The sequence below is a fragment of the Leptopilina boulardi genome, unplaced genomic scaffold (assembly GCF_019393585.1).
Source record: "Leptopilina boulardi isolate dan_hultmark-lab unplaced genomic scaffold, ZJU_Lbou_2.1 LbouV2_31, whole genome shotgun sequence".
Taxonomy (NCBI): Eukaryota; Metazoa; Arthropoda; class Insecta; order Hymenoptera; family Figitidae; genus Leptopilina; species Leptopilina boulardi.
This window is the reverse complement of record NW_026137874.1, coordinates 244628-269372: the sequence shown is the minus strand read 5'-3', so window position 1 is coordinate 269372 and position 24745 is coordinate 244628. Positions and strand designations below refer to the sequence as shown.

The 24745-nt window shown below is 24.9% G+C and overlaps 3 protein-coding genes across 9 annotated transcripts in view; 1 reads left to right on the top strand and 2 right to left on the bottom strand.

Annotated features, from left to right (window-relative positions):
• Positions 1–4034: 4034 nt before the first annotated feature.
• LOC127283240 (uncharacterized) lies at positions 4035–13216 on the bottom strand. 2 transcript variants are annotated; one of them, XM_051307970.1, is made up of 7 exons: positions 12866–13216; positions 10131–11106; positions 9507–9658; positions 9128–9284; positions 8810–9050; positions 8570–8667; positions 4035–4279 (listed from the first exon to the last, which is right to left on the bottom strand). In XM_051307970.1, the coding sequence occupies exons 2-7, from the start codon at positions 10328–10330 to the stop codon at positions 4141–4143; spliced, it is 987 nt and encodes a 328-aa protein (XP_051163927.1). In that variant the 5' UTR covers positions 10331–11106; positions 12866–13216; the 3' UTR covers positions 4035–4140. The 2 variants fall into 2 exon arrangements, with proteins under 2 accessions (XP_051163927.1, XP_051163928.1); XM_051307971.1 differs by lacking the exon at positions 12866–13216 and having other exon boundaries at positions 9519–9658; positions 10131–10569.
• Positions 4730–8317, top strand: LOC127283239 (prolyl 3-hydroxylase OGFOD1). 2 transcript variants are annotated; one of them, XM_051307969.1, is made up of 4 exons: positions 4730–4892; positions 5002–5167; positions 5672–6108; positions 6266–8317. In XM_051307969.1, exons 3-4 carry the CDS (start codon positions 5905–5907, stop codon positions 7982–7984), a joined length of 1923 nt encoding a protein of 640 aa, XP_051163926.1. In that variant the 5' UTR covers positions 4730–4892; positions 5002–5167; positions 5672–5904; the 3' UTR covers positions 7985–8317. The 2 variants fall into 2 exon arrangements, with proteins under 2 accessions (XP_051163926.1, XP_051163925.1); XM_051307968.1 differs by having other exon boundaries at positions 5668–6108.
• A 524-nt stretch (positions 13217–13740) lies between the features above and the next one.
• The window catches only part of LOC127283222 (serine/threonine-protein kinase 25), a 37419-nt gene continuing 26414 nt past the window's right edge, over positions 13741–24745 (bottom strand). For all 5 annotated transcript variants that reach the window (XM_051307945.1, XM_051307943.1, XM_051307944.1 and 2 more), the window contains 8 exons: positions 19910–20075; positions 19374–19531; positions 19075–19260; positions 18751–18896; positions 18126–18393; positions 17694–18029; positions 17343–17566; positions 13741–17254 (listed from right to left, as the gene is read on the bottom strand). In XM_051307945.1, the coding sequence (XP_051163902.1) occupies positions 17245–17254; positions 17343–17566; positions 17694–18029; positions 18126–18393; positions 18751–18896; positions 19075–19260; positions 19374–19531; positions 19910–20075 (1494 nt within the window). In that variant the 3' untranslated portion in view covers positions 13741–17244. The remainder of the gene's footprint in view (positions 17255–17342; positions 17567–17693; positions 18030–18125; positions 18394–18750; positions 18897–19074; positions 19261–19373; positions 19532–19909; positions 20076–24745) is intronic.

Below are 24745 nucleotides of genomic sequence, written 5' to 3'. Positions count from 1 at the left end.
AAGTAAAGAGGATCTTGCTCAATTTTTTCAAATAGAACGCGTATTCCTGGAAAAAAAAAATTTTCTGAAGAAATCGTAAAGGAATATTGTAAAAGTTGATCAATTCCTTACTCGTGTAAAATCTGATTAGAATCGTTAAATCACAAATGCGTGTGTTTTGTAAGAAGCTAGTTTTTTCATGATTAAGAAATTTTTTCTACAAATTAACAGAATATGGAAATTTTTTTTTAAATTAGACAATTTTTTCCAATTTTAATTAAAAAAAAAATATCAATTTTTTTTTAATTTTCTAATTTAAAAATTGACAATATTTTATATATTTTGAAAGTTAAAATATAATTGGAACCTCGTTCAGGTTAATTATGTAAAAAAGGGATTAATTTAATAAAACAGTCTTAATTTAATTTCTAATTTTGTTTCCCGTTAATTTTTCAAAAAAAAAATCTTCTCTTTTAAATTATATTCATGCTCGTAAATTGAAGGCCGATCAATTTCATTCATTAGTCTATTAATGTCCGGAAACAAAAGAATATTATATGATGATTGAGAGGTCAATTATCTTGAAAGTATATATATATCTTGATCTTTTTGATATACAATTGACGATCTAGTTAAATTATTATTTTCATTGTTTATACTTCCAATTATTATTGATTTTGTCTCTCATCAAGACAATTAAATATTATTATTTATTAATTAAAAATATTAATATCCACGATAATTGAAAATCAATTGTTTATTATAATAATAATTATAATATTATAATATAATAAACTTTATTTATTAAATTTTATTATTAATAATTAATAATTTAGTAATAATTATTATATTTTTCAAAATTTATCAAATAAATAAAACAATGAAATTACACGGAATAATTTATACTTTCACTGTTTTATTTATTTAAATAATTATTTTCACTATTAGAAAAAAAACAATGACAATTTTATAACAATTACGAAATAATTTCATAGAAAAGAGTCGTGCATCTTAATTTTTTTTTCTCAGAATTTTATAAATTTTCGTGCTACATAAAGAACATGCAAAATCTGAGAAAACCTTGGACCACTTGATTTAAATATTTCTCGAGTTTAGAACGTCAAAAAAAAAATAAATTTAAAAATTATTATTACTTTTTCTTGATTTTGAAAATAATTCACAAAAAAAATAAAACTCACGTTCACAACTTCATTAATATTAAAATCAAATTTTTTTTCAATCACTAAATACAAAATGATTTTTTCGTTAATATTGTGCATAAAAAATAATTGTGAGGATGTTAATAAAAAAAAAAAATTTTTTATCAACAAATGTAGGTGTAGAAAAAAATGTATATATAATATACAATATAAAATTTACAATGTCGTTTGGCACGTGCAGATGTCGTGAAGCCGGGAAATGATTTATATGAACACAAGGACGATTATTAATGACAAAATTGACGCTTGGTTATTTGAAAAAAAAAAATTTGAACACAAATTGAAAATTATAAATAAAGTTCCTTTCATGAACTTATAAATGGATTTCAATAATTGATTATTAATTAATTATACTTCAATCAATAATAATTAATTTGTCTGTCTTGATATAAATTATTTAAATATTTTTAATTACTTTATTTCAGTCATTATTTAAAAAAAAATCGTAATAATTAACATTATAATAAATAATATACTAATAATATTATTTAATATAATATTTTATTGATTTATAATCAATATAATTTGTCAACATAAACCTTTCATTTCAGGTCAAATTATTTATTTATTATTAACTGTTTTAAAGAATTCAGTGAAATATGGTGCGTGCACTCTTTTTTTTCGTGTTATGCGTGATCGATTTTAAGTAACGTAAGAGAACCGGATTTCCGAAGAAGGAAAACCGGCAGGATGCAGGTTGCTTGTATTTTCAAAACGCCCACTCTCGTATTGTAATTATTCTAAAATCTTAACCGAATGTGATGAATTATGGAATTATAAATTAAAAGATTTATTTAAAAAGGTAAAGATTTAAAAATATAAATTACAATTTATTCAAAATGGAAAAAAAAATCTAAATCGCGAATTTATTTATTTTTTTTTCACTTCCAATGAATCTTAACTAGGGAAATAAATCATTCTTAAAATAGAGCGAAAGAAATTTTTTTTTTAAAAAAAGAAAAGATCGAAATTTCAAATAATCATTCTCGCGTGTAATTAATGAGTCGACGATTCTCTTTTTATCTCTGAAAAAATTTGATCGATTTAATAAAAACTTCAAAGTATAGAAATTAATTTTAAATTTATTTATTTGAGAATAGTATATTTATAAAAACTGGTAACTTCTTGCTAATGATAACCGTATTTATATAAAACTCGACATCAATGTCATTAAATAGCTATTTTCTATTTTAATGGAAGAGTCACACTCTACTGACGAATAATGTCATATAATTAATTTAATAGTTGTGGTAACTAATAATAATAATAATAAAAACAATAACTTAAATTATGATTTTAAGTCATGTCCATTAATATTTACAATATAGAATATCTAAGCAAATATTGACTAGATGTAAAAAAAAAAAATTTCTTATTCAAAATTAAATTTTTGTCATAATATTATTTAAATTTAAATATTAATTTTAGGTATTTCTCGTTTTTAAAAATAAATTAATTTAAAATAAAAATCTTGAAAAAAATTAATTCATATTTCCAATTTTGTATCGGAATTTAAAAATATATATTTAAAATTTAATGAGATTTAAAATTCAAAAATAATTATCGAAAATATAGAAATGAGACAATAAATATAGTCTATAGCCTTCTTAACGGTGTAATAATACAATCATCGAACGGAATATAACCGAACTGTTTCTTAGACTTTAACAAGGAGTAACGACCCTTCTTCGCGTGAGAAATGCACCTTCCGTGATTGAAACTAACTATGACGGTAATCATTCGGTTTTCATGATAAATTCGCCAGTGTATTTATTTATATCTAGTCCATGATTCTTTCACTGAATTAAAAAAAAAAAAATATTTTCTAAAAAAAAAGAATAATTTAACGATATAAAAAATACCATATCAAATTATTGTCAGAAATTTGAAGAAAATTAAAAAGGGTAAAAAATTAAATAAATAAAAAACCGTTGCTTGATTAAAACTCGGAAGGCAAGGAGGTTGAGAAGTTTCAAAATTGAATGCGTGGACTGGTCTTTGCCCACACATAGGGTGCGAAGAAAGTTTTATTCAAGGTCGACACGATTCAGGCTACATATATGTATATATATGTTTAAACATTTTGTGACATCACTAACAAAATTTGTAGTTCAATACTGTATTTTAATTAGATGCACACCATTACGTGAACAATTTATCGATTATACAAATTCGGATTCATCACTTCAATGTCACAAATCTAAATCATTTTCTTTTTATTCGCATAAAACTAGAAAAATACAAATAATATAACTAATACTCTATTTCTTCAAAATAATTTGCAAAAATAACGCAAAAGTAGGTTATTTACAATTTTTCTCCAAAAATTGTAATTTGCAAAAAACTATAAAAACACTAGAATATAGAAGAATAATTTGTTTATAAAATACAAACAAATTACCATAATACTATATAATATCAGAAGAAAACACCAAAATCCTAACCTCACATTGAATGTCATTCATAATTTCACGTGATTACGAAATATTAAATCTCCATTGTATCTAATTATTTAAAATCTAATATTATCAAAAATTAATTATTAGAGGCATAAAAACTTGTCAATTATCAATCAGGTGTTTATATTATAACATGAAAAGGTTATAAGTGCACGCATTGACCTGTATATAAAATGACGTTCTGACAACGATGATGGGAGTTTTGACGAGAACAAGCAACGTGCATTACCGGTAAAATGAAAACCGATAGAATTGAAAGAAATGAAATTAGAATAGAAATATCACGTTGGGTAATTATGTCAGATTGCAAAGAAATTCAATGATGATTTCGAAATGACGTTTACTTTTTGCGAGAGTGATTGTTGGGTGTACTCACGTTTTTGTGGATTGCCAGCTTTCAGAATTTGCAGGATAACCGTTGTAATTTGTTCAAAAGAATTTTCTCTCTAACCGGATTTACACAATGGTTCACTTGGAATAATTTAGCGGTCAGGGTGTGCCCCGAATTTCCATGCGAGCAGTAATAGCATCCGTGATCCGTCAAACGCAAACTGCCATTGCCATCTTCCTGTCAGTGTGTCATGCGATATTAGCCACACAGCGGCAAAAGTCGGAAGCTTACTGCAGAATTTAAAATTCAGCGCGAATTTTGAAAAAAACAACCTTCATTAACAATTTTTGGTTTATTTATATAAAAAAAACTGTTTTCAAAACATTTTTCCACAAACATAAAAAATTCAAATTCCACAAATATATATTTTTAATTAATTAAAAGAATAATTTTTATTTAATATTTCCCGCGGGTGAGTTAACGTCAGGAACGTATCCAGTGGGCACACAGTAACGAAAAGTTATCAAAATAGTAACGTAAAAAGTAATTTAATGTTATCAAAATGAGTTTCATCTAAATCTAGTATTTTACTTAAAAGAAAAATCTTTTTTTCTAATTTGTTTATAAATAAAAAAGATAAAAAAACATGAGGAAAATTTTTGATTTGATTTGTAGAGAAAAATTGATGACCTAAGGGCAATAGGAAAAAAGAATACACTCCTGATATTTCACTGTTCAATGTTTTTAGCATGCATATCACTTCGAACTAGCACATTATGCGTATCACTTCGGACTAGCACGTTTCGATATACTGGCTTTTACTACTGAAAAACTTGCAAGGTGCATGACACGAACTTATGGATCTTTAAATACTGTTAATTTATCAACATTTCTCATTATCAGGTACGTAATAATAGTGAATTTATATGAGAAAAAAAATTTCACACTCGCAAAAAGTATTTTTATCGCGTCAATAATGAAACTCAACGTAATTTTATTGACTTTATATCAGAAAAACTCACGCTGAACATTCGACCACGTGGGTCGCATGAACCGAAAAACAAGATTTAACTCCAAAGCCGGAAAAACATCAAACACACTATCAGCCACGAGATTTTTTTACTTTTCTTAAAGTTCAAAGCAGTCGAGACGAATTTTAAAAAACATCTATTATTTAGGTAAGTTTTTCACAAATACCTTTTCATATTTTATTACTTTCTCGGCAATACAACGTAATCGCGTGGGACGAAGTGGCGTGACACAATATAGCGTGTTTTTCAACTAGAAAAAACAAATTTTCCATTAAAATATTTCTATTTTTTAAATTTTCATTTTTATAATTTTAATATAAAAAAAAAATAAATATTGTTTTTATATTTTTCCCCCCCACGAGGCATAAAATATACTATTTTCAGTGGTGTTTTTTTTTATTTTTATTTAGCTAATTTTTAAATTGTATTCAATTTATCGAAAGTGAAAAAAAAATTTAATTTGCGAATTTATATTATTTTATTTGTAAATATATTTTTTTATTATTTTTGTTTATATTGTAATTTCTTTTTTTTTAATATTTGTTGTTTTTTTATTTTATTATTATTATTATTTCATTTTTAAAATTAAATATTTAATTGAAAAAAAAAAATAATTTTTCACTAAATGTATTTAACTTTTTTTTCAGAAAGAATTATGATTTAAAAATTAAGAAAGAAAATTAACTTTCTTTACATTGAAAATGCAAAATTATTTTAATAACAAATAAAACGTTTGTTGAACAAATAAATTGTGATAGACAAAGAAAAAAAGAAGAAGGAAGACTTTTATGTTGTCAAATTAGACTGCAAATTAAAATTATCTGTATTTTTGGAGGCTGTGAATTAACAAAAAAAAAATAATAATTTTTTTTTAATTTAAAATTATGGCAAACGATGAACCTAAGTCGAAGAAATTTAAACATTCCGTCATTTCGGAGCATATGTACGACATTAATTTTCAAGAAGATTTTTTCAATCATTGGCACAATTATACGGCTGTGAAAACGGAAAATCTCGAAATTATACCAAGACCATTTCGAGTTTGTAAAATTTCCAATTTTTTGAAGAACGATGAGCTAATGGACGAGGTAATTGCATTACTTTTCTTTTAGTTCATTATTATCGTTTATCATTTGACATTTATCGTATTTTGTTTCATTTTATTATCATTTATCGTTGTATAGAAAAAAAAAATTTAAACTGAAGATTATAATGTATTATTTTGAAAATGATTTTTTTTTTCAGATAAAGAGTGAATTATGGAACGTAAAGACTCGAAGAAATAGTATTGATCTTTATCAATTTGAACAATCAAAGGATCTTGCAAATGTAATGAGTAAAAATTTAAAAAATCTCTTTGCCACTTTTCAAACGGATTTGGCAACATGGATGAAGCGTAATACGAAAATTGATTTAAATAAAAAAATATCAATTTCCAGCGCCTGTTATTCAGATACTGATTTTTTATTGTGCCACGATGATAATATGGGCGATCGAAGAATTGCCTTTATTCTTTATTTATCAAAAAATTGGGAAGCAAGTGACGGTGGTGCTTTGGAACTTTTTGATACCGATGAATATGGTTTGCCAAGGGATGTTGTTGAATCATTAATTCCCGAATATAATTCATTAATTTTTTTTGAGGTCACCGATAATTCTTATCATCAAGTTGCTGAGGTTGTTTCACCTGATAAAAGTCGATGGAGTATCAGTGGATGGTTTCATGGACCAATAATTGAAAAGGAAAATATACCGAGGCCAATTTTTGATTCAACACCAATTGATCCAGTGAATATTGATTATGATTTAAAACAATGGGTAAAATTATCGTATCTTTGCACAGAAACAATAAAAGAAATTCAAATGAAAGTTGAATATGAATCGTGGGCATTTTTAACTGATTATTTTTTATCCGATGTTTATGAAAAATTATCACAAGAAATAATGAGTGATAATATAAGATGGACAAAAGTTGGACCCGCTGATCACAGAAAATATGAAATTGCCGACGAAGAGAGTTTACCTGAAATGTTAAAAAATTTTTGTCAACTATTTAAATCAATAACAATGTTTGAGATGTTGAAAAAATTAACTGATTTAGATTTGGTACCAGTGACAGAAACAATGAAACCGAAAATGCGAATTGAATTACAAAGGTGGAACGTTGGTTGTTATACATTATTGTACGATGAAGTGAACGATCCACAACTTGACTATAGTACTGATAAAAAATCTGTGATAAATTATGAATCAGGAACTGAGGGTAATGTTTTATTGAGACCAAATTATTATAATAATCATCATCATCATCATCATGGTAATGGATCATCAGGAAATAATTGTCTTGGCGAAACAATAAATACACCTCCAAGTAGTGAGGATGAAAATATTGAAAATCAGAATGTTAAAAATGAAGAAGAATTAAATTTAAAGAGAAAATTATGTGAAAATAATCGTCGTTTATCAAACGATGGTAATATGTCATCATCGAAAAATGCCGTTAAAGATGAATCAGATTCAGGTGAAGCGGACATTGAGGAAAATGAAGACGAAGAAATGAGAAGGCGAATTTTAAATCGTAAACCAAAAACATCAAAAAGAGTGAAATTGCCATTATCTGATTTTGAAATGAGTCGAGGAACCGATTCTGAAGAATCAGATATTGAAGATTATTTATCAGATCCAAAAGAATATGAAGAGGAACAGGAGAAAAATGAAGATGAACCCGTGGCTCTTGGTGGGAGTCTAGATGTGATATTACAATTCCATACAAATAATGTTCCGGAAGATTTGTCTATAGATTATGCATCTCCACAAGATGAAAGCACTATAATTAAAGTGCCTGCTAAAGATAATTATTTATGTTTGGCATATAAGATAAATAATACTTGCAGGATTCATAATTATGTTAATCATTATTGCAAGGGATTTTTCTATAATTTGTTATGTACCTATTACGAGTAAATTTTTGAGCGTATTGCTCATTTTTTTTTCTTTTTCTTTCTTTCTTTTTTTTTTTTTTTTTTTGTTGTGATTGACTGATATGTTTAAGAACATAGACTCGACTTGCGGAACGATATTTTCTTTTCTTATTTTTTAGAAACTTTTTTTTTTGTACAGTTCTGTAAAGTTCAAAATTATGTAGCAAAAAAGAAGAAAAAAAAAAAAAAAAAAAAAAAAAAACAAACAAAAAGAATCCAAGCTTTGTCAAATCTGTGGAATGTTTGTCGTGCGATTGGAATGTAATATATTATTTGTATTAATAAATTCATCAGTATTTATGATCCGTTTATATAACTCTTGTTGCATTATTTCGAAATAATAACTATAATAATAAATTTCATTCTCAAGGCACATGCAAAATGTAAGATTCAAATTAAATATTAATTAATTCATAATATCGTTGATTAATTAATTTTTAATTAATATGAGAATGAAGCTTTATGTAAATAAATTTAGAGAATATATATTATAAAGATTCAAGATGCAAAAAGCGAATATTTAAAATTTATTAATAGAATTAAAAAAAAAAATTTATAAAAAGCTTACGTCCGTAAAGTGGAGGAATCTCGATTTCTTTCGAGTGATTGAACTTCAATTGTCGGATGAACCAGTATTTGAGCCTTTATGATATTTTTTGTAGTTACCTAAAAGAGTAAATGAAAAAAATTTGTTTCTCCGAAAAAAAAGGAAACAAAAATATATTTTTATATAAATTCTTTTATTAATATATAAAGATTTATATATTAATAATATGTATGTCTTAATAGTTTTGAAATAATTATTTACAGTTTTTGGTTTCGTTGGAGAGACACCAATAATTTTCTTCTTCAATTCATTTATCTCTAATTCCTGTTGATAGCTGACATCGATTTCTTGAGATTCTTCTCTTTTGTGATTATTGATTGAATCAGAGGCATATTCTACTTGAACCCAAGGACAAATTGTTGGTGACGATGGTAATGAAACTTTGCTTCCAGGCCGTGATAAACGTGGGGATAAGCGTTTTAATAAAGATACAATTTTTGATCTAAAAATTATGATAAAAAAAATTTTTTCATAGAAATTAAAAATATTTTTAAAAAAAAATTATATTTTTAAACGTACTTTGTGCTTGATGCAGATAAATTAGATGTTAAATGTCCACTTTTTGAGAGTTGTTCAGTACTTCTTGAACCATCTCGCCAATTTAATTTATCAGAACTAGAATTTACTGTTCTACCAACTCTCCAATCTAAACTATTACTATGACGTCCTTGCAAGCCTAAAGAATAAAAATATTTTACTAAAAAAAAAAAATTGCAGATAATTGATATTTATTAAAATACAGTAGTCTCTCGATAAGAGTTTTTATTTAACAAAATTCAAGTTTCAAATTACAGTATTCTTTCAAGAGGACCTAAATTTTTAAACTCAATTAAAATAAAATCAAATTTTATAAAAAAATAATGAAATTTCGTTAATTTATAACTAAAAAAAAATTTACCGATAAAGTTACCTGTTTCCTCAACCTGATTAATTTTCCAGTCCGAGGAAGTATTATTTCTATTGACATTATAAATGTTATCACAGGATTTTGTTTCAAGGCAAGTCGCTTGATGACGACGTCTTAACAGTCTTGATACTGGTCCCATATTTCTAAGATGAAAAACAAAAATTCTATTACAAAACTTTTTTGTCAATATTAAATCGTTTTTATCGGAGTTTTTATTTTTAGCGTTTTTTTTTTCTTCGTTTCATTGCTATGTGATGACATAGCAGAGAAGAGCACCATTTGTGTGTATGGGAGAAATATATATCCTCCATTGGAGCCATTCATCTCCAATATTATTACGATTTCCATTTTTCTCCTCATATGGCTTTATTGTGAAAAGTTTTCTCATTGATTTTTTTTTTTTTAAATAAAAAAAAATATATTTCACATATATAATAATGGAGATGTAAAAAATGTCTCCTTATATAATAAAACGAAAAATCAATTTACGTATAAATATGGATATTAAATTTTATTTGAATTGAAAAAAAATGTTTTGAACTCATTTTCACATTATTCCATTAATTAAATGGAGATAAAACAGAAAAACTAGATCATTGCATTTATATAACTTACTTTTTGTATTTGCGCGTCTGTTCTATTGGCGGTTTATTTTCACAAACAGTTTTCTCTTCCGGTTCCATACAAAACATTCCAATTCGCACGTGACTATAAGCTGCTCTCAATTGAACTCCATCCAATGGACGAAAATTTGCCCGCTCAATTGACGAGACGCGAACAATTTCAATTTTTGGTCGACCCTCCATTTTTTTCATTTACTTTCAAATATTTTCTTCCTTTTTTTTTGGAACTAATTTAATATTAATAATTTAGAATATTTCGCATAACGAAATGTTCCTTTTGAAAAATGATATTTTCTTGTTTCTTCTGTAAATATATTTTTTTAAAAAAACGTTCTTTGTAGACGTTTCTTTTCTTTTAAATATTTAAATGATATTTATCGTCATTTTTTTCAAATATACAAATGACATTGTTATTAATACTAATTTAATCACAATTTAAATGATTTGTGATTTAAAAAAAAACATTTTCAAAAATGAAATGATTTTTCCATTGAAAAACTTTTTTTCTTCTTTTTTTTTTAGTCACATTGAAATAAAATGAAACACTCAGTTAAAAATTGATTAGAAAAAAAATGTATACTACTTGGTATTTATCTCACTTGAAAACTATGTTCAGCACTTATTGTTAGTCTTGTGTTACACTGAATGTAACAAACTACCGTGACCATAGAATGTATATTAACACGCATGAGCTTATTGCTTGACATTTCTATTATGTTAGACATTTCCAGTGCAACTGGAATTCTGAAGGACAAGATTTTCCTCCTCAACTGAATTATGTTTCTTTTGCACCCTTGAAAAATGCTTCTCAATTTTTCTTTCTTTGTTAAGTTTCTTCTTCTTCAATTTCTATAATATACAAAACTTCTATTGTATTTTTCTCGCGCCAAAAAAGATTTATAAAAAAATTCCTCTTCTCTTATTTCAATCTATTTAAGAAAATCGACTGTCTTCTCATTCTTCATATTCTGTAAATAAATACAATAAAATAAATAAGGTAACTAAATTCAGAGATAAAAAAAAAATTGAAATTGAAATTCAAACGGTAATTATATTCTGTAATATTTAAAAAAAAATTAGTAATTATTATTAAAATAAATAATGAGTATAAAGAGATTTAAAGTGGACGTTATTGATGCATTCTTTCATAATTCGCTGACGTATATATCAAAGAGACACATTTAGTCATCAAGCAATTATAATTTCCTCCTTCTTAGTGCACTTAGTTTCAATAAGAAATCCAATAAATTGTATAACGAGAAATAAAATTAAAATCTGGATTTTTTTTAACTAATTCAAGAAAAAGTAACAAATTCAATTTTTTTTTTAATTTAACGCAGATAAAAAAAAATATAAATAATTAAATATTATTAAATTTTTTAAATAAAAATATATTAATATAGATGGATATTATTAATTTTTAAAAAAATTGCGTGAAATCTCCTGTAGAATTTATGTACACATAGAGATTTTTATGAGTTGACTTTTTTTTTTGTCCTGTACACACATCAATGATTTTTTAGAACAGCAAAGAAAAAAATTAGCAAATAAGCCATACCTATATGTGACCTATAGTGTTTTACGCTTCGCTGAACATTGTCAGTAGTTCAAGACGCCCGCGACGGATATGTAACAAGCGCGAATGCACAACTTATAGATGCGCAGCGAATGTTCACTGACAATGAATAATCGTCGAGGGAGAGAGAAAGAGCTTTTTTTATCCGCAAGCCGTTATCTCTTTACAATCAATGACTTTTTCCATCGACACTTATATGATACAGGTCAAATAATGTATTATTATATAAAATAAATCTTGCCTTTTTTTCAAAATTTGACGAATTTATCCCTGTTGAAATTTTTTTTCTTTTTTTTTTGGAATCAATGTTTTAGTAGCTTTACTACATATATAATAAGCGATGAGAAACCGGACCTTTCTCAACAATTTTCTACTTGTCGCTTTATTTATGTTTCAGAAAAATCTTTTTCATTCGCTACCCTCTTGATCCGTATATCTTCTTTCGATATAAAATATATTAAAACTGATATCGAAAACAAAATTGAATCTGAAAATATAAAAAAGAAAATAAATTAAAATAAGAAAAATTAATTTGATTGAGTTGAATTAAAATTCGCAAAAAAAATTAATTAAAATAATGGAAAAACAATTTCAATAATTTTTCTAAAAATTAAATTTAAATGAGAAAAAAGTGCCAAAACAATTAAATAACAAATAAAAGTAATTGAATTAAATTAATTAATAATTAGAGTTATGAAAAAACAAACAAAATTGAAAAAAAAAATTAACTAAATTTTTAAAACGCATTTTTTTTTCATTAAATTCAATTTGCACTTTTTTATAAATTAAAAAAAGAAAAATATCAACGCCTATGTAATTATATTGATATAAATTTGTCAATTTTTAAAATAAATATCATTTACACTTCCGCGTTATATAGAAAAATTGCACGCTAAATATTCGTCCCGCCCTGAATATTATGGTACAGACAGAGAAATTTTAAGAGGGAAAGCAAGACTGGAAAAATGTGTGTGCGCGCAAGAGGAAGAGATATATAAACAAGAATTTAAAAAAAAAAATTGCCGTATCCTCTTTTTCTTTTCTTTGTTGATATCCCACATAACTTCCGGTTAATACAAATGATTAACCGCGTTAAAAATGTTAAATTAACGTCTTTCTAATTAATGAAATCCGTTTTATAAATCATTTACCGTAAAATTGGTCTGAGAAAAAGGGGAAGAGAATTTCCCTTCTATTATCCGCCCGTCTTCTAAGTCGCCCTTTTTTCTTCTAATATATAATCTATACATTTATATTGTATATATATATAGATATATTTCGATCGCGACCTCCTGCGGGATGCTGACGACTGCGGCTTTTCGCTGAAAACATGACTCTGTCCCTTCCATTTCCCGGTGCGAAACACCAAGCCCCAGACGTGGACATGCGCTTTTTAGACGAATTCCAGAATTCTAGAAACAAGGATGTAGTCATTCATCCCGTATGCAAAATAAATGGGGTGAACGCACCGGCTTTCCAAACACCTTTTCAAAACAAAAAAATAATTTCAATATACCTGCAAAAAAAGAAACAAAAATTTCAATAATTAGAAAAAATTTTTTCACATATTTTGCAAAAAATAATTCTCATTTCTTGAATTATTTTCGCAAAAAGAAAATACAACAAATTTTGCAAAAATAATTTTAATTGCAACAATTATTTTATTGCAAATGTGTTTTTTTCCAGACTCATTTACAATAAAAATAAATTGATAAAAAAAAATCACTTTCGCAAATTAATAAAGAAAAGCTAATTACTAAACAATTAAGGAATTATTATTACTCCTATAGAATGAAAAAAAAGAAATTACAAAATATTAATTTCAAAACTTAAAACTAATTAAAAATTAATTCTGTAATTAAATTAATTCATTAGAAAAAAAAATTACTTTCAATTTTATATCAAAATTTAAAAAAATTTTCCCCAAAAGTAAAATAGCAAATAACAAAAAAAAAAAAAAAGAAATAAAAATTGCTGCTCTCAATAAATTTTTAATGAATTAATTTAATTCAAGAATCAGTCATAATTATGTTTTATTAATTATTTATTATATATTTAATATTTGTACACGCCCTCAGCATGCCACATACAATCAATATAATACATTTCAACGCAGCCAAGGTAGAATCAAAATACAAAAAATATATTTATACCTATATGTATTCTACATATCGATATTTGTTATCGCGATGTTTATAACGTTTCGATAAAGCTACGAGTATGGTACAAAAAGTATGCGAAATACAATAGGACACAATATGATCCGGCTCGAATCTGGCACGGCTATTTTTTTTTTTTTTTCATCTATTTATTTATTTCACTCTCGCGCCTTCCTTTTCTTTTCTTTTTTTTAAGTAATGGAACTTAAAAAATTCACCAAAAAAATTTTTTTTAATAAAAAACAACTTGCGATGTAATACAAAGAAAGGAAGGTCAATAATTGTTCAGTGCGAACATAAATATATTATTTAAAAAAAAAACCAATTTTCTTAAAAAAAATCGAGAAACAAGAAAAAATTATAAAAGGATGGCCACGCAAAATATTAAATTAGAATTATTCAACTAATTCAAGTCTTCTGAACGATGGAAAACAAAGGTAACATATTAATTATTATATGTAATAATAAAAATGATTCAACGAACAATGAAAAGAAATACTTCAACATTTTTCCTAAATTTTTCAATTATTTTTTTTTTTCTATATTATTACTTCTATTCTCTTGAAGTTCGTCTTTTTTCGTCAATTTGAAAAAAAGGTTAATAATTATAGTAAAATATACAATTGTTTTTTTTTTTTTCCTTATGAAAAGAATTTTTTTTTGAAAAAAATTTACTAAAGATACTTTATGTAATTATTTTTTTCAATTTCAATTATTTAAATAAGTGGCTTTATATTTTTCACGATGCCTTGATAAATAGAAAATGTTTAAGAAATAAAATTATGACTTTAATAAAAAACGTAATTACAATATGTATTATTACGTTAAATATTTTGTTGAAGTTTTGTTGTATATATCTATATATGAATGACTGTATTAATTTGTCACTAATTAATACTATTTAAATTAATGCTATTTTTTCACTGCTTCATATCTCTTACTATTTCTTTTTCTTTAAAAAAAAAGAAAAGAAATAAAAATAATTAAAAAAAAAAACCTCACTCGTTCATTTTATATATATAATATATATCACATTCTCGTGCGATACAAACAAAATAGGACAAAAAAGAAAAACAAAACAGATATAATATAATTAACATTACTTAAATACCTCGGTTCAATATTTTAACTTCATATTTTTTTTTACAACCTTTATTAGTACTCTCTCACACGCACCCTATCGCTCTAACGTAAATTTTTACTATTTAGCATTTTTTTTTATATATATATATATATATATATATTATCAAATACATTAGTTTACAAACAATGTGGATTAAATGTCGGCGTCCCACAAAAACGACTCAACAATTTCAAGAAAATATTTAATAATTGTCTTCGGTTTGACGAAGATATTTTTAGAGAAAGGATGGAAAATCAAATAAATATGAAATTTATAATAAAGAAATTGTATAGTAAAAGAATGTTTTGTGTGAAAATAATTTTTTTTCACAGGAATTTATTTTTTTTTTTGTAGAAAAAAAATAATGAAGATATAATAGAATGTTAATTCATTTGGAAATAATTTCAAAAACCTTTTTTTAAAGAAAAGGGGAAATGAGGAATTCGTAAACCGAAAATTTCAATATAACAAAGAGAAAAGAATCATTGTGATTCTTTGAAGCGATTTTTTTTTCGCAGGTACGTCGACGATTAAAACAATAAATCTATCTTATTGAGCTACATACATATGTACACAACCTCTGGCAATGAGGTTACATTTTTTTTTCTTTTTCTCTTTTTTCTTCGCGAATTTCTTATAATCCGGAATGTTCACTACTTAATACAAGTTAACAAGATGACACCTACTTTTTTTTTTCTTTTAAGCACTTTTAATTTAATTCTTTTTTTTTTTTGTCGGTTATCATGCGGCGAATAATGCCACTTAAAAAAAAAATAATCGCTGCGAATACGTCTTTAGAATACCACAAGTTATGCAAATTTTATTTTTTATCACACACTGCAAAGACTTTTTTGTGGCACAAAAACATTTTTTTTTTTTTTATAATACGAAAAGAAAATTAAGAGAAAATGAAGAAATTTTTCACAAATTTAAAACAAAAACCAATTTAATATTTGTGAAATATTTCACAATAATTGTTATTCCATTATTCTTCTTTCAAATTTCAAAAAAAAATTTTCATTGGAAATTCTTTTCTAACTTTAAATTAAAAAGAATTTTTTTTTAAATCTTCTTTTAGAAATTTTTTTCAAAGAAGAATTTCACATTTAAAACTTAATTTTATTTATTTAAAAATAAATTTTTCAAAAATATACATTTTCAAAAGAAAAATTTCTTCATTTATTTATTTATTTTTTTTTCACTTATTTCACCGAAATAATTTCGTCAAATTATTTTTTTCTTGAGATAAATTTACTTGATAAGAAATAGTTCAAAAACAATATTAGAAAGTACAAAAATTTGAATAAAAATTGTTAAATTATTTCAAGAGAAAAATATAAGAATTCAATAATAAAATAATAAAAAAAAAAAAAGTTTCTAAATACCTTGAAAATTGATTTTTTTTTTTTCTTTTTGCAATCCTCTACAGGTCGGCAGGAATTATGATTAAATAGATCTCTTCGTACTGCGCTAAAACATTTGACCGAAAAAACAATTCGGTATTGAAGAATCTTCTTTGGATTTCATGCAGGCCCAAGTTTTTCATCAGTTTTTCCTTCTTCTTTAATTTCCTTTTTTTTCCACACAGCATTTTGACTATTGTTCTTTTTTTTTTTTTGCCTTCGACAAAAACATTGTTTTCAAACGTTTCTTATTGTCAAGTTTTTCAGTGCAGTTATTATTTGTAATGTTTCCAAAGCGATTCAAAAAAGTTGGACTATTCAATTAAAGTCAAACGTTGACTTGTATATTATATATAATATATTATATATGACACTATTTGTAACCATTTTTTTTTTTTTTTCTTTTTTGCTTCGTAAAGTCTACTAATTAGCAGGTAAATGCTAATTATCAGGCAGATTTAATAATTAGTAGGTAATTTTTACCAATTAGTAGATAAACACTAATTAGCAGTTAAATTTACTAATTAGTTGATAAAACACTAATTAGCCATTAATTTACCCCGATTAGCAGGTAAATACTAATTAGCAGATAATTTACCGCAATTAGCAGTAAGAAACTGCTAATTTAATTTGAAGCTGATAATATTTTTAATGCGCTTTTTTGGTCACAATTTTTTTTTTGTGGAATTTAATAAAAGCCCAGGTATCGATAGCATATTCGCTTTTCAAAATAGTGGCAATTAAAATTTTAAAAAATGGGGGATTTCTAAACTAACTTTTTTTTTTTATAACGTTAAGATGTTCTCGGACCACAATCTTCGGCGAATCCTCGCTCTCTCGCGTCCCTACGAATCCCTGAAAAAAAAAAATATATATAATAAAATCAATTATAAATTTAAAATAATTCGTGAGAGTATTTTGAAATTTTTTGTTATAGACATACCTTAAAATAACTTTTTCCATAAGCACAGATAAGCGACTATCGGAATGATTGGCCGGAAGTAATGCCTTAAGGAGTTCTCTGACGAGAGCTTCGCTCATTCCAGGCGATGTACGCTCTGCCAATTCGAAAGCTCCTCTAAGTTCATCGATCGCTCCACCATTTCTACCAACAGAATTGCCACTCTCGCCATTATCTCTTGACGAATACTGATGCTTTCTCTGTAACTGTAAAAATTATTTTCTCCATTATTTAATGAACGAAAGACAATTGAAAAAATAATAATTTTCCGGAAAATACAGCATTTTTAAATTAAAAAAAAAGGTTTATTTTCTACCTTCTTTAAAAATTTACCTCTGAAAGAAGTGGTACAATAACTGTTGTCAGAACACGGGGATGCTTTAAATCCTGAGAACTTCGTGGCCTTTGTTTTTCTTCTCCAGACCGATGGTCAACAAGCGGTACAACAGGCACTTCCGGTTTGCTATTTCTCTTTTCGCGCGTATTACTCACTCGTTCACCTCGATCACGTTCTCTGTCCATACCACTGTCTGTCCGTTCTCTGCTCTCACGAATTTCGCGTGCTTCCTTTGCGTCCATCATTAAAACTTGTGACTCGCGGATTTTTCGAATTTCTAAATATTTCTGAAGATCCTCGGGAGGTGGTGGTGCCGCTTCATGAGGCCGCATCTAACAAATTATAAAAATGGAAATTATAATTTTTATAATTAAATAAAAAATTTGTCCTGTAATTTCTTATTCTAAAATATCAACAATCTTTATTACCGGCGAGTCTTTAATTTGACCATCACGAGAATCATTTTTATGATGATTCAATGATGATTCTTTCGGTGGCGACCTGGATGCTCCATTCACGTGTGGTTTCCCCTGTAAATTGTGATTCGAAGATTTATGATTTGATGAATGTGTTAAAGCAGGTTGTTGTTCTTCTACTAATGGCATTATTGGTACTGATGAACCTTTCACACCATGAGGACCCTTTACTGTCATTATCCAAGGTTCATTCATATCACTATCTTGTTTCGATTCCTCGCTAAAAAAAAAAAATAAAATAATTACAAAATTGTTAAATAAAACTGAATTCATAATATTTTTTAAATCCTATTACCGATAAAAATGTTCATGCAAAATAATAGCATAAAATAATGACAATGAATTTTTTAAATTCTACACATAAAGTTTCTTTTTGACAAAATTCTACAAATATTTAAAGATGAAATTAATATTTTAAAAATATTGAAAAAATACTGTCAAACCTGTTAGTTATGTTGAATTGAATGTTTGCTTTTAACAAAAAATTGTTTCGTTTTTTTTTTTTTTTTTGAAAAGAAAAACTAGAATTTTTAAAACAAAACGGTATTTGAAGAATATAACTAACGTCGATACTCACGAGTCTGAATTCTCACTCTCTGTTTCCGATTCCTCGCTGTGCTGCAACTTCCATTTCTTGTACCTGTCAATCAGGTCAATCAGGTACGAGTTCTTCTTTGCTTTTCTGATAAACTGGAACTTAAGTAATTCTTTCGCCGTTGGCCTCTGTCAATTCAAAATTTACAAAATTATTCTTTGCAATAAATAATTTAACAAATATTATATAAAATTTCAATTGATTTGTAATAAAAATTGAATTCACATACAAATTTTTAACTTTTCTAATATTCAAACTAAATTTTTGAATTGGAATTTATTATTATTATTTTAAAAAAAAACCTACATTTTCAGGATCTTTATTAAGGCAAGCCTCGACAAATTCTTTAAATTGCTTCGTGTAGTTTCCAGTAAGTTGAGGTGGATTATTTTTAGGTATAAGGAAGAGAACTCTCATAGGATGAAGTTCACTATTTGGAGGTTCACCTTTTGCTAATTCAATAGCCGTAATACCTAGAGACCAAATGTCAGCCTGAAAAAGAAAAATATAAAATTAATTTTTCTTTCATCAAAAAAGAAAGTGTCATTAAAAAAATATTTTACATTTTTAGCAAAAAAAAAAAAAGAAATTTTATTTGCAATTACCTTGGAATCATATGCCGATTGTTTAATAACTTCAGGTGCCATCCAAAATGGTGTGCCAACAAAAGTATTTCGTTTGCTCGTCGTATTCGTCAATTGACCGGCAACACCAAAATCTGCTAATTTCACATCGCCCATTTCACTTAATAGAACATTGGCCGCTGAAAAAAAAATAATATCATTATTAAACTGAAAATTATTTTTCAATTTTTCTTTTCAATAAAATTTGTTATTCTATATTTATACCGATTACTAAAATTAATCAAAAAAATTCACAATTCAGATGTTAGTGGATAGGGGAAAATTAATTTTCTTTTTTTTATTTACGAATTTTGGCAAATGTAAAAATTGGTAAAATGTCAAAGTAGATTTCTCAATTTTTTTATAACATGGCGTCTCGTCAAATTAATACAATTTTTTAAATTAATAAAGGATTAGTGTTATCTCAAATCTATGATTAAATTTTTTTTTTGTTTGTTGAAAAAAAAATACGAAAATTTAATTAATGAACGAGGAAAATTAAAAAAAAAAAAATTTACCTTTAATATCACGATGCAGCTTTCGTTCACTGTGAAGGTAGTCTAAGCCTTTAAGAACCTCCCTCAGGATGACTGCAATGTGCATTTCCTCGAAACTACCTGCTTTCATCAAGTCCAAGGCGGAGCCTCCCCCCAAATATTCCATAATAATCCATAGTTTCGTTCCCTGAAAAATAAATAATAAATTAATTAAATTGTTTCTCTAAAATGTAATTTTTCAAAAAAATAAATAATTAATTTTTTATTCTAAAAAATGTCGGAAAAATTAATTACATTCGAAATATTTGTATTATTGTTATTAAATTCAATTTTTTTTTTGCTATTTCATTGTTTTTTTTGGGGGAAAAAATTTTTTTTTCGTCTATGGAGTTAGTGCGTAGGTGGATAATTTGAGAGCCATTGGGGGTTCATTCAACTCAGACGTATCCACCCTCTTAAGGTTTGTAAACTCTTCCCCAAAGTTTAGTCTTGCTTAAAGCAGCCCCTATATAATGCGTCTTTTTTTTCACTTTCATGTTGCGTTTTAACATTTCCCGAAAAAAAAAAAAATATTAAAAGGGTTCGTCTATGAGTTTGTCAAGTATAATTCAAGGACACTCATGTGCACTTTAAAATTGTTTTACAAAACCTTAAAAATTGTAACTCAAAAATAAAATTAAAAAATTACAATTTTCATAATTTTAGAAAATTATATTATTATTAATTAGTTTTGTTTGTAAATTTTATTCTATCAAAATTTACAAATTCAAATAAAAAAAATCTCAATAAATATAATTCAAAGAAAAAATTAATTGTAAAGTTTATAAAATAAAAAATATCCTATAAAAAAGAAATTGTAAATTTTAATGATAAAAAAAACCTTGAAAATAAAAAAAAATGCGTTTTTGTCACAAAAGTGAAAAACTTGAGAGGGGTTGCATTATATAAAAGTTGATTCATTTGATATGAAAGTATATAAGTGAATTTTTCAATAAGTTTGAAAAATGTGTTCATAAAAGATTCAAACGGTCGAAAGTGCTAACAGGATGAAGATTCTTAAGAGCACTTTAGCTAAAAACTTCTTTAACGATGCATCAATCTATATGCCAATTCATATTTTACTAATGATATAAAGTCACTAAAGAATAAGCTTTTTTTTTTTGTTGCTTAAAATGAATTTCTTCCAAAGAAAAGAAAAAAAGTGGCAGCACATCAAATGGAATCAATATATTAAAAAAAAAAAAAAAAAAAATATTGAATTTATATAAAAAAAAACTTTGATAAACTTTGTATATAAAAAAATTTGATATTTAATTAGTAACAAAAAATATAAATTTTTCTGATTTCATTTTCATGGTTTGAATAATAAAAATTTCTTTGAAAATAATTATTTAAAAAAAAATTCTGGCAAAAAAAATCTGACAAAAAAAATATTTTTCTTTAGAATTAAATTTCAATAAAAATTATTTTCTCTTCAATGAAAAAAAGAGTATAATTGAGATAAAAAAAAAAACAAGACTATACGGAAGTGATTAAGTCTATTCTTGGTTATGGCAGCAAATTATAGGACAACGCCATTAGTAAATTGGTTAGCTAATAATAGTAAATATTACATACATAGAATATCATTCTAAGAAATAATGCGGAGTCGCAATTTTTGTTAATTAATTTAAAAGATTATTTGACTCAACCAAATGATTAAAAAAAATAAATAAACCACTTTTTCCTTTATTTAAAAAAAAAAAAAAATGAAAAAACAAACTGTAAAATTATAATTTCATTGCTATTAAAAATTTGTTTTTTATTTATCAAACTTTTGTAATTTTCTCTAATTATAATTGTATTCTAATTATAAGTTTTTCAGTTAAATTTTTTTTTTTTAAAAAAGAGCAATTAAAAAAATGTACTCTAATTAAAAAAAAATTTTTAATTTAGCAAAAAAAAAAAAAAGTAAAAATTATTTGCAAAAAATAATAATAGAGAAACGTGTGTAGTGTTACTTAGAGAAACTAGTGGAATAAGTAATTATAGTCAGACACATGTATTCGAAACTACAAAAATATAGCAACTGACTCAAACTACTTGTATTACTACTGTCTATATAGTCATTGAGAAAAATATTGATTTCAAAAATTGGTTCATATTTGTAAATTCGATCAGTTTAAAAAAAAAATGTTGATCAAATTAAAGAAAACAAATTTATTAACAAAATTATCAAATAATTTCTCAAAGAAATAAAAAAAAAGTTTACATTTCCTACTATGATTTTAGAATAATTAAAATTCAACATAAAATTATTAATTAAAATAACAAATTTCAGCAAAATTACAAAAAATAATTTTAAATTTCAATTAAAATTATATAATATCCCATTTTTTTTTTGCAAAATACGAACTTTACATAATTGAATAATAATTCACTTTATATAAAATAATAATTATTATTTATTATATTCAATCAAAATAGCGATTAATAATTTCTAATTACTTCATTATTTTATAATTAAAAAGTTTCGATAAAAATTATATAAAAATATCGTATTCCTTTTTTTTATTTCTAATTTTTATTTTTAATTTTTATTTTTAATTTTTAATAAATTAATTCTATTTATAAATATAGCAGAGAAATAAATAAATTATTGCCGTTTGGAAAAAATATATATTTAAAAATTACCAAAAGAAAATTAATTTGCACTCTCACTTAACAGAAATATTTCGTAACTTTATTGTAGGCGACTCGTATTTATATGTGATGCATTCATTGATTCGTGAAAATTAATTAGTCTTTCTCCTTGTTTTGTATATCGATTTAAATTGGCTAATTATAAAATCAGATCAATAAAAATATATCAAAAATATTACGTATACGAATAAAAAAAAAAATTCGATAAATTATCATTATCATCTTGATTACCGAGAAAAACATTTTTTTTCATAATTTTAATTACATAATTTTCAAAAAAATTAATTTTTTAATTTTATTAACCATTTTTTAATTAAAAAATTTAATTTTTAATTTTTAATAATTAATTTTTAATTTTTAATTTTTAATAATAATTAAATTTCCATTTATTGAAATTAATATTAAAATAAATTTTAAATAAATAAAATTCAAAAATCAAAATTTGTTAAATACAGTTAATATTAAACACAGGAGGATATATAATAATAATATGCATTTAAGGTGTGTATTTATTTCACCTACGCGTTGTGATGAAATAAAAACGATTTTTTTTTAAAAAAAGGCAAAATACAGAGGCGTCAAGTCTCGTCGTGTGTTATTGTCAATGAAACAACGATTATAACAACAACATCAACAACGAACAATGATTTTCTTTTGTTATAGGTGGCTTTTATGTTAATCCTTGCCCTCCTTTCAAATTGAGAACATCAACCTTTTATATTATTATTATTTTGCAACTCGTTATGCTACAAATGGAATTTAAACATACAATTATATATACATATATATATGTAATTTTATGATCGCTATACAATTTACCAAATATGTATATTACAATAATTATATCGTTCCTTTACGCGTCTAATGCGAACAAATTATTCCCATAAATGATTTTTACAATTTTCTCTAATCAATATTCAAAGAACAATAATAATTTTGTATTCATGAAAAAATAAATAGTGAAAAAAAATAATAATAATTAAAAATAATTTGTTACTTTTTTTTTAGAAAATTGTATAATTATTATAATTGAAACAACAAAATTTTTTGTTGATTTAATTAAGCCTCTTTGGTCGTATCTCAAGTATGAAATCAATAAGATTATTTTTAGTGATGTCAAAGTCTCACACACTTTATACGCTTTGTTTGTATTAATTTTCAATAAAACGTAACTAGGTTATATGTATATTATTAAATTCCTCAACCTCATTAACAATCGAGATTTTTTACTTTATTACTTCATGTTAAATCACTGTTATATTTTCATTCTATTTTTTTTTTTTTTTTTTTTTTTTTTTTTTTTAACTTTCTCTCCTTTTAAATGAAAAACATGCTCTGATTTTTAAACTAATTTTTTTCTAGTTTCGTCTATAAATAAAAAAAAAGTACCTATTAATTAATATATCCATAACAAAAAAAAGTTAATTTTTATACGAAAGGGAAATTTTCTTTAAAAAAAAATAAAAAATAAATACCTATTAATTAATATATCCATAACAAAAAAAGTGAATTTTTATACGAAAGGGAAATTTTCTTTAAAAAAAAATAAATCAAACTTTTCGAATTAAAAAAAATTATTTTCTATTCAATAAATAATAATCGTGAAAAGATACAATTTCGCGATAAAACGTTTGGAGCATTTGTCATATTAGAAAGAAAATTTAAAAAAAAAAAATAAATAAATTTATATATGGTACTGTAAAAGAAAAAAATATTTGAAAAATCGTCTTATTCTTTAGAGAAAGGTATTATTTGATTTTTTTTTTTTTTAATTTCTCTTTTTCTCCCAGCTTGAATGCTTACGAAACAAGAAATATATATGCAGTGCCATGCAAGATCGATAGTTCAGTAAAACGACGAAGGGAATACTAACGAAATAATTCGCATGCAGAAGAGTTAACTTCACAGACCAGAGTTATATAGTGATTCGTAAAGACGAGAGAGAGAAAGAAAAAAAAGAGAAAGAAACAGAAGAAATAAAAGTGTTCAAACCGTATGGAATCATAATCTCTTTACGTGACATTTTTCTTTTTTTTTTGCAAAAATAATTTTTTACCTTTTTTAAATTTTTTATAATGATATCCCTTTTTAAATCTTTCTTGTGGATATAAGAAATTCTTTTTTTCCTACAAGATTTTACTATATATATATGAATTTTATATACTTATTTCTCTG

What these genes read in the sequence shown, in the direction of transcription:
- LOC127283239 (XM_051307969.1), top strand. Translation starts at nt 5,905, where the DNA reads ATGGCAAACGATGAACCTAAGTCGAAGAAATTTAAACATTCCGTCATT. An exon ending in ACGATGAGCTAATGGACGAG is followed by an intron (nt 6,109 to 6,265) that starts GTAATTGCATTA and finishes TTTTTTTTTCAG; the next exon opens with ATAAAGAGTGAATTATGGAA.
- LOC127283240 (XM_051307970.1), bottom strand. Translation starts at nt 10,330, where the DNA reads ATGAAAAAAATGGAGGGTCGACCAAAAATTGAAATTGTTCGCGTCTCG. An exon ending in GGAAACAGGTAACTTTATCG is followed by an intron (nt 9,285 to 9,506) that starts GTAAATTTTTTT and finishes TTTATTCTTTAG; the next exon opens with GCTTGCAAGGACGTCATAGT. An exon ending in GATTCCTCCACTTTACGGAC is followed by an intron (nt 4,280 to 8,569) that starts GTAAGCTTTTTA and finishes TAAATTCTGCAG; the next exon opens with TAAGCTTCCGACTTTTGCCG.